General features: G+C 49.1%; 1 protein-coding gene across 2 annotated transcripts in view; it reads right to left on the minus strand.

Annotated features, from left to right (window-relative positions):
* The window catches only part of NUDT19 (nudix hydrolase 19), a 29,875-nt gene that overhangs the window by 7,984 nt on the left and 11,891 nt on the right, over positions 1-10,000 (minus strand). The window contains exons 1-2 of one of the 2 annotated variants that reach the window (XM_075326122.1): positions 2,103-2,177; positions 399-1,195 (exon numbers count right to left, since the gene is read on the minus strand). In XM_075326122.1, the coding sequence (XP_075182237.1) occupies positions 399-1,115 (717 nt within the window). In that variant the 5' untranslated portion in view covers positions 1,116-1,195; positions 2,103-2,177. Of the gene's footprint in view, positions 1-398; positions 1,196-2,102; positions 2,178-10,000 lie in introns of those variants that run through there. The other variant, XM_075326123.1, reaches the window with a different exon arrangement.

Raw genomic sequence — 10,000 nt, forward strand, 5'->3', positions numbered from 1 at the left:
AGGATGTAACTTAGGATCAGTAATATATGTACACAGTGACTGCACCAGCAGAATAGTGAGTGCAGATCTGGAGTATAATACAGGAGGTAACTCAGGGTCAGTAATGTAATGTATGTATACAGTGACTGCACCAGCAGAATAGTGAGTGCAGCTCTGGAGTATAATACAGGAGGTAACTCAGGATCAGTAATGTATGTACACAGTGACTGCACCAGCAGAATAGTGAGTGCAGCTCTGGAGTGTAATACAGGATGTAACTCAGGATCAGTAATGTATGTACACAGTGACTGCACCAGCAGAATAGTGAGTGCAGCTCTGGAGTATAATACAGGGATGGTCGGTATATTAGCTAATTACACCCCATTATGTGAAGCACCTTTGCCGCTGTTCACACTCACTTTGAATGTGGTGACCTCCTTCTGGTCGTCCTTGGTGAGCGGCTTCTTGGGTAAGCAGCAGATGTAGAAGGCCGTGTCGTAGCGTCTGGCCCTGGAGCTTTTGGAGAACACCGGGGTCAGCCAGTTCCCCCATTCGTGCAGGGCCCATATGTTGGGGACACATCGCAGCTCCCGGCACATCTCTATGAAGCGCAGGGGATCGCTCTGCACCTTCTCTCTCCACTTGGCCACGGCTTCTCCATTTTGCTCGTAGGCGGCCATGAACGTTTGATTGCCTTCGATATCGGAGTTCTCCGGGACCACCAGCAGAATGCCGGACTCTTCAAAGGTCTCCCTAATAGCGCAGATCCGGAAGGCCACCTCGCCGGGGACCTGGGAGCCAAACCTGGTCCTGTCAGTGAGGAACATGGGAGACCGGGTGTCGGGGGGCTGCTTCACCACGCCCAGCCCAAAGTTCGGCTTCTGGACGTGACGCTCAAAAAGATTCACCCACTCATTGGAGAAATCAGAGGGCTCCACCAGCCCACCAGGGAACACGAACGCGCTGGGCATGAAGCCGCTCCTCTCGCTGCGCTGCAGGAAAAGGACTTCGTAATTGAAGGTGGTCTTCTTCTGATGACCCTGAGTCAGGATTTTGGGGGCGGCGCTGAGATGTTGGCAGCCGGCAGTTAGTATGAGGGTGGCGGCTTCCCGCCAGTGCTTTAACGTGTTGTTCATTTTTGGGGTGCGGATTCTTCTACTTGGCTAATACTCTGTCCTGTTGTGCTAAAACGTGACACTGGGCTCGAAGATGCTTCCTGTGGATACAAAAATGATCTTATATACATCAATATATTAAAGGGGTTAAACTGCGCTTTTCCCACCCTCCCCAGGTCCAGCACAGAGTCTCCACAGCTGATCCAAGTGTCTGATATTGTATGCAGCGGCACATCGACAGGGGTCTGAGGTCGGGGAAAAGCAAGGGTCCGACGTCGGGGGAACCGCAAGGGTCCGACGTCGGGGGAACCGCAAGGGTCCGACGTCGGGGGAACCGCAAGGGTCCGACGTCGGGGGAACCGCAAGGGTCCGACGTCGGGGGAACCGCAAGGGTCCGACGTCGGGGGAACCGCGGGGGTCCGACGTCGGGGGAACCGCGGGGGTCCGACGTCGGGGGAACCGCGGGGGTCCGACGTCGGGGAACCGCGGGGGTCCGACGTCGGGGAACCGCGGGGGTCCGAGGCCGGGGAACCGCGGGGGTCCGAGGCCGGGGAACCGCGGAGGTCTGAGGCCGGGGAACCGCGGAGGTCTGAGGCCGGGGAACCGCGGAGGTCTGAGGCCGGGGAACCGCGGAGGTCTGAGGCCGGGGAACCGCGGGGGTCTGAGGCCAGGGAACCGCGGAGGTCTGAGGCCGGGGATCTATGATGTCGGAGAATGGCAGGGTCCGAGGTCGAGGAACCACGGGGTCATTGTTCACTGTTCTGAGTCGGCAACCTGTATTGTAATTTTATATAGATCTATACATACTGTATACGTTTGTCTGCCATTATGTCACATACATGACAGGTCGTATACCTGTCCACCTCCCCTATGAGCAGTAATGCCTGTGGGAGGTTAGACTGGGTCCCGCTGAGCCCCCCGGGTGTTCCTCTTCTAGCCCAGTGCCCTGTAGTGAGGCTTCACCCTCCCCCGGTCCCTCCAGCCTCCCCCGGCCAGCTCTCCGCTTACCCCAGCCTGAGTCCTTCCCGCAGCAGAGGACAGCTGCCCGGCGGCCACTGTCACTTCTCGGAGACTACAACTCCCACAATGCACTTGGTCTGGCGATTACATTCAGCCGGTGTGTGGCGGCGCCCCCGTGTGGTCAGGATGAATAATGATTAATGGGGTGATCAGGGGCAGAGTGAAGAACAGAGAAGTGATACACAGCGATACTGCCCGTTTATCTTTTGTATCTAAGCTTCTTATGTGTGATAGTCTTCTGAGCTGTGCATCTAAGTCTATCATATGTGATACTGTCTGCTGAGAATTTGTAATTAACCAAATTATGCGTGATACTGTCTGCTGAGCCTCGGTATCTAAGCCTCTCACGTATATTACAATCTGCTCAGCCTTGGTATCTAAGCCTCCTATGTGTCATATGATCTGCAGAACCTCGGTATCTAAGCCACTCATGTGTGATACAATCTGCTGAGCCCCTGTATCTAAGCCCCGATACGATCTGCTTGGTATCTATTACTCCTGCTTGGTATCTGTGCTGAGCCTTGGTATCTAAGCTTCTCATTTGTGATACAATCTGCTGAGCCCCCTGTATCTAAGCCTCTCATATGTGATATGATCTGCCAAGCTCCTGTATCTAAGCCTCTCGTGAGATTCGATCCACTCGGTATCTAAGCCTCTCATGTGTGATACAATCTGCTGAGCCCATGTATCTAAGTCTCTCATGAGTGATGCATTCTGCTTTGTTTCTAAGCCTCGTGTGTGATACTGTCTGCTGAACCCCTGAATCTATGTCTCTCATGTGTGATACAATCTGCTGAGCTTTGGTATCTAATCATTTCATGTGGGATACAATCTGCTAAGCCCCTGTATGTAAGCCTCTCATGTGATATTGTCCAATTATTTTCTGTACCCAAGCCTTTCATGTGTGATACTGTCTGTTGAGCCCCTGTATCTAAACCTCTCGTGTGATACAATATGCTCGGTATCTCAGCCTCCTGTGTGATATGATCTATTCGATATCTCAGCCTCCTGTGTGTGATACGTTCTGCTCGGTATCTCATCCTCCTGTGTGGGATATGATCTGCTCGGTATCTCAGCCTCTCCTGTGTGGGATATGATCTGCTCGGTATCTCATTCTCTCCTGTGTGATACAATCTGCTCAGTATCTCATCCTCCTGTGTGTGATACGATCTGCTCGGTATCTCATTCTCTCCTGTGTGATACGATTTGCTCGGTATCTCAGCCTCCTGTGTGATACGATCTGCTCGGTATCTCATCCTCCCGTGTGTGATACGATCTGCTCGGTATCTCAGCCTCCTGTGTGATACGATCTGCTCGGTATCTCAGCCTTCCGTGTGTGATACAATCTGCTCGGTATCTCAGCCTCCTGTGTGATACGATCTGCTCGGTATCTCATCCTCCTGTGTGGGATATGATCTGCTGGGTATCTCATCCTCCTGTGTGTGATACGATCTGCTCGGTATCTCAGCCTCCTGTGTGATACGATCTGCTCAATATCTCATCCTCCCGTGTGTGATATGATCTGCTCGGTATCTCAGCCTCTTCTGTGTGATACGATCTGCTCGGTATCTCAGCCTCCTGTGTGATACGATCTGCTCGGTATCTCAGCCTCTTCTGTGTGATACGATCTGATCGGTATCTCAGCCTCTCCTGTGTGATACGATCTGCTCGGTATCTCAGCCTCCTGTGTGATACGATCTGCTCAATATCTCATCCTCCCGTGTGTGATATGATCTGCTCGGTATCTCAGCCTCTTCTGTGTGATACGATCTGCTCGGTATCTCAGCCCCCTGTGTGATACGATCTGCTCGGTATCTCAGCCTCCTGTGTGATACGATCTGCTCGGTATCTCAGCCTCCTGTGTGATATGATCTGCTCGGTATCTCAGCCTCTCCTGTGTGATACGATCTGCTGGGTATCTCAGCCTCCTGTGTGATACGATCTGCTGGGTATCTCAGCCTCCTGTGTGATACGATCTGCTCAATATCTCATCCTCCCGTGTGTGATATGATCTGCTCGGTATCTCAGCCTCCCGTGTGTGATACGATCTGCTCGGTATCTCAGCCTCCTGTGTGATACGATCTGCTCGGTATCTCATCCTCCCGTGTGTGATACGATCTGCTCGGTATCTCAGCCTCCTGTGTGATATGATCTGCTCGGTATCTCAGCCTCTTCTGTGTGATACGATCTGCTCGGTATCTCAGCCTCCTGTGTGATACAGATCAGGCATTGCTGGCGGATGACATGGAGGAATCTCACACACTGCAGGACATTAGGAGCCTAGTGTAATCGTATTAGGGCAGAATCATCTCAGGAGCTGTAATCCGCTGATGTTTTATGTAATGACAATCTGTGAAGGTTGCTGCGCTGATGATGGCGAGATGTGAATGATCGTCAGTAATGTGCAGATGTTCTCACCGTCCGCGCCGCAGCCACAATCCCCCCCCACAACCATTAACCCAAAATACGTCCCACATTTTTCCCCCCTTCCATCATCTGCAATTCAGATCAATATGGAGGTATTTAAAGGGGAAGTCCACTATTAGAAACACATTGCTGCATTTTTTCAGAAACAGCGCCACCCCCCTGACCATGGGTGGTGTCTGTCATTGCAGCCTGACCCCATTAAAGTGAACGCTCGGCTCCTATTGAAGTGAACAGAAGCTGAACTGCAGTACCTGGAATGGCCACTACTCAGTGTACGGCGCTGTGGGTGGTGCTCAGGTGTCAGACCCCTACAGATCAGGATTAATCATCAATATCACGGCCCCTTTACCTTTAAGACTGGAGACTGAATCCTTAAAGTGGATATCCCCTTTAATTCTTGGCTTGCCTTGGGGTGACCTCTCTATTTATAGGCCCTTTAGTATTGGGCAAGTAGCAAATTATCAGATAAATGTGAAAATCCGTAATCTGGATGAATATGGAAAGCAGCTGGAGGATGACCACAGATTGTCCTAGGGGTCACCCGGGCACCAGTGACATCAATCAGGCTGCCATAATCAGCGGAAAATCCCCTCGCAGCACCATACGGTGATATGTCATGGACGCATGTGAGAGGACGGCTCCGGTGACGGCAGGTACCCCGGACCACCCTATACTATATATAGTGGAGAGGATTAAAAGAATGCGGCCACAACGCCATAGGTGTAAAAGTAAATGAGACTGAGCTGTAATACCGTACACGGCCTGGTGTGGCGCTGTTCATGGCGGAGGGCGGATAGGCTTTTTCTAATCTTGTGCAACACCTTTAATGAGGCTTTAGGCCATGTGCGCGCGTTGTATATTTTCATGCATTCTGCGTCCCCAGCAAAGTCTATGTGACTTGTGCAAATTCCATCCGCACGTTGCGTTTTAGAACGCAGTGATTTGCATGCTGACAGGTTTTGTCGCTGTGTTCTAAGAAGCAACGTGTCACTTATTCTGTGCGCTTTGGATGCGGCTCCCGCTCTGTCTATAGGGAGAGAAAGCATCAATTCTGCAGTCACAATACATGCGTTTTGAAACACACATGCACTGCTGAATCGCAGCAGAAATCTCTGCATGTACACTACGCAACGTGCGCACATAGCCTTATAGTGCACTAGCTGCAGTGCCCGGCGTTGCACTGGATAGTAACTGTCTCTCTCTGTTTCTATCTCTCTCTGTCTCTCTCTATGTCTGCCTCCCTGTCTTTTTGTCTCTAGGTCTGTCTCTCTCCCTGTCTCTCTCTCTTTGTCTGTCTCTCTCTCTTTGTCTGTCTCTCTGTCTGTCTCTATATGTTTCTATCTCCCTCTCTGTCTCTCTCTGTCTCTATGTGTTTCTGTCTCTCTCTGTCTGTCTCTATGTGTTTCTATCTCTAATTCCCTGTCTGTCTCTATCCCTGTCTCTCTCTCTCTCTCTGTCTGTCTCTCTGTCTGTCTCTGTGTGTTTCTATCTCCCTCTCTGTCTCTCTCTCTGTCTCTATGTGTTTCTATCTCTAATTCCCTGTCTGTCTCTATCCCTGTCTCTCTCTCTCTCTCTGTCTGTCTCTCTGTCTGTCTCTGTGTGTTTCTATCTCCCTGTCTCTCTCTCTCTGTCTCTCTGTCTGTCTCTGTGTGTTTCTATCTCCCTCTCTGTCTCTCTCTCTGTCTCTATGTGTTTCTGTCTCTCTCTGTCTGTCTCTATGTGTTTCTATCTCTAATTCCCTGTCTGTCTCTCTCCCTGTCTCTCTCTCTCTGTCTGTCTCTATCTCCCTGACTGTCTCTCTCTGTCTGTCTCTCTGTCTGTCTCTCTGTGTTTCTATCTCCCTCTCTGTCTCTCTATGTCGCTATGTGTTTCTATCTCTAACTCCCTGTCTGTCTCTCTCTGTCTCTGTGTTTCTATCTCTAATTCCCTGTCTGTCTCTCTCCCTGTCTCTCTCTCTGTCTGTCTCTATGTGTTTCTATCTCCCTGTCTGTCTCTCTCTGTCTGTCTCTCTGTGTTTCTATCTCCCTCTCTGTCTCTCTATGTCTCTATGTGTTTCTATCTCTATCTCCCTGTCTGTCTCTCCCTGTCTGTCTCTATGTGTTTCTATCTCTATCTCCCTGTCTGTCTCTTTCTCTGTCTTTCTATCTCCCTGTCTGTCTCTCTCTGTCTGTCTCTATGTGTTTCTATCTCTATATCTCTGTCTGTCTCTCCCTGTCTGTCTCTATGTGTTTCTATCTCTAACTCCCTGCCTGTCTCTCTCTGTCTGTCTCTATGTGTTTCTATCTCTGTCACGCTCCCGGTGTCCCAGCAGCCCTCCTTACCCACTGAGCCGGTTCCTGCATCGCACCACCGCTCCATACCCACTGATCCAGTCGTACCTGCATTGCACCACCACTCTGTACCCACTGATCCAGTCGCACCTGCATCGCACCACCGCTCTGTACCCACCGATCCGGCCTCACCGTCATTGCACTGCTCCTTACCCACTGATCCACTCCACGTGTCCACCGGTCATGGCTGCCGCTCGTGCTCTCCTGTGTCCTGCTCCTGGTCTCATGAGTCTGACTCTGAGTATTAGCCTCATGCCTCTGTATAGGACCAGGCCGCGCCCACTCTCCTGGTTTTATGGACCCAGCACACCTGAAGCAGGATGTGACATACGGCTGTGCTGGATATATAAGACTGGCCTTTCCATAGGGGCGTTGCCTGATCAACGTGTCTAGAAGCTTTGTCTTTTGTGCTAGGTGCTCAGGCCCCCTGGTGCCGTGTCCTGTAGACTTCTTGTCTTTGCTCCCTGGTACCTGTGCCTGTCTTCCTTACCGTCCTGAAGGACTTTGTGACTCTGCTGACCTGGTTATACCTGTCCCAGCCACGCCAGTGCTCCGGCTGCCGTGTACCCTGCCCTCCGGTGGGATACTCGGTCCAGTGGATCCACCTCCTGGGCTTACCAGTCCTCCCTGCCCTGACAATCTCTATCTCTCTGTCTGTCTCTATGTGTTTCTATCTCTATCTCCCTGTCTGTCTCTTTCTCTGTCTTTCTATCTCCCTGTCTGTCTCTCTCTGTCTGTCTCTATGTGTTTCTATCTCTATATCTCTGTCTGTCTCTCTCTGTCTGTCTCTATGTGTTTCTATCTCTATATCTCTGTCTGTCTCTCTCTGTCTGTCTCTATGTGTTTCTATCTCTATATCTCTGTCTGTCTCTCCCTGTCTGTCTCTATGTGTTTCTATCTCTATCTCTCTGTCTGTCTCTCCCTGTCTGTCTCTCTGTGTTTCTATCTCCCTCTCTGTCTCTCTATGTCTCTATGTGTTTCTATCTCTATCTCCCTGTCTGTCTCTCTCTGTCTGGCTCTATGTGTTTCTATCTCTATCTCTCTGTCTGTCTCTATGTGTTTCTATCTCTATATCTCTGTCTGTCTCTCTCTGTCTGTCTCTATGTGTTTCTATCTCTATCTCTCTGTCTGTCTCTCTCTGTCTGTCTCTATGTGTTTCTATCTCTATATCTCTGTCTGTCTCTCTCTGTCTGTCTCTATGTGTTTCTATCTCTATATCTCTGTCTGTCTCTCCCTGTCTGTCTCTATGTGTTTCTATCTCTAACTCCCTGTCTGTCTCTCTCTGTCTGTCTCTATGTGTTTCTATCTCTATCTCTCTGTCTGTCTCTCCCTGTCTGTCTCTCCCTGTCTGTCTCTGTGTTTCTATCTCTATCTCCCTGTCTGTCTCTCTCTCTCTCTCTGTCTCTGTGTTTCTATCTCCCTGTCTGTCTCTCTCTGTCTGTCTCTATGTGTTTCTATCTCTATCTCCCTGTCTGTCTCTCTCTGTCTGTCTCTATGTGTTTCTATCTCTATCTCCCTGTCTGTCTCTTTCTCTGTCTTTCTATCTCCCTGTCTGTCTCTCTCTGTCTGTCTCTATGTGTTTCTATCTCTATCTCTCTGTCTGTCTCTATCTCTATATCTCTGTCTGTCTCTCTCTGTCTCTATGTGTTTCTATCTCTATATCTCTGTCTGTCTCTATCTCTATATCTCTGTCTGTCTCTCTCTGTCTGGCTCTATGTGTTTCTATCTCTATCTCTCTGTCTGTCTCTATCTCTATCTCTCTGTCTGTCTCTCCCTGTCTGTCTCTATGTGTTGCTATCTCTAACTCCCTGTCTGTCTCTCTCCCTGTCTCTCTCTCTCTGTCTATCTCTCTGTCTGTCTCTCTCTCTGTGTCTGTGTTTCTATCTCCCTGCCTGTCTCTCTCTGTCTGGCTCTATGTGTTTCTATCTCTATCTCTCTGTCTGTCTCTCTGTCTGTCTCTCTCTGTCTGTCTCTCCCTGTCTGTCTCTATGTGTTTCTATCTCTAACTCCCTGTATGTCTCTCTCTGTCTGTCTCTATGTGTTTCTATCTCTAACTCCCTGTCTGTCTCTCTCCCTCTCTCTCTCTCTGTCTGTCTCTCTGTCTGTCTCTATGTGTTTCTATCTCCCTGTCTCTCTCCCTGTCTCTCTCTGTCTCTCTGTCTGTCTCTCTGTGTTTCTATCTCCCTCTCTGTCTCTCTCTGTCTCTCTGTCTGTCTCTCTCTATCTCCCTGTCTGTCTCTATGTGTTTCTATCTCTATCTCTCTGTCTGTCTCTCCCTGCCTGTCTCTATGTGTTTCTATCTCTATCTGACTGTTTACTGTCTGTCTATTTGTGCCTGTCTGTCTGCCTCTCTCTCTCTCTGTCTGTCTGTTTCTCTGTCTACCTCTCTGTTTTTCTGTCTCTCTATCCATCTCTCTGTTGCTGTCTCTCTCTGTCTGTCGCCTCAGTCTCTATCAATCTTCCTCTCTCTCTGTCTCTCTCTCCCTGTCTGTCTCTCTCCGTCTCTCCACTGATATCATATACCATATCACCTCACACATGAGCTTCTTATACTAATAATATCCTTCGTTGCCTATAGCAACCAATCATAGCTCCTATTAATGACCTGTAGCTCCCAGCTCCATTCACTTTAATGTAAGCATTTTTTTGTAGAGTAACTGTAAAGCGCAGGGTTAAAATTTCCCTTCAAAACAGTCTATAACGTTCCCTGAGCCACATAAGGCGTCAGTGCAAAATTTAGCAATTGTAAATGTGACTGTGTGGATTCATTTAGCGGACATACATACACACACATACACACATACACACATACACACATACATACATATACACACACACACATATACACACACACAGCTTTATATATTAGATTATTCTATACCTCATCTCCGAAACTTTTCTTTGTTCTAATCCTTTTTTTTTTTTTTTTTTATTATTATTTAGGGGAATAAAGATGGCCGTTGCTACACGGAGACAGTCAGCAAGCTGCTGTTAAGAGCAGAAATCCATTCTTGGTTAAGGCTTTGTTCAGACGGAGATTTTGGAGCACATCCTACGCAGAAGCCGCTTTCAAAAACTTTTCAGATTTATTTGTTTGGGAAATGAGCTTTTCCGTTCACATTGTCCATT

This window comes from Anomaloglossus baeobatrachus, chromosome 10 (genome assembly GCF_048569485.1).
Source record: "Anomaloglossus baeobatrachus isolate aAnoBae1 chromosome 10, aAnoBae1.hap1, whole genome shotgun sequence".
Classification (NCBI taxonomy): Eukaryota; Metazoa; Chordata; class Amphibia; order Anura; family Aromobatidae; genus Anomaloglossus; species Anomaloglossus baeobatrachus.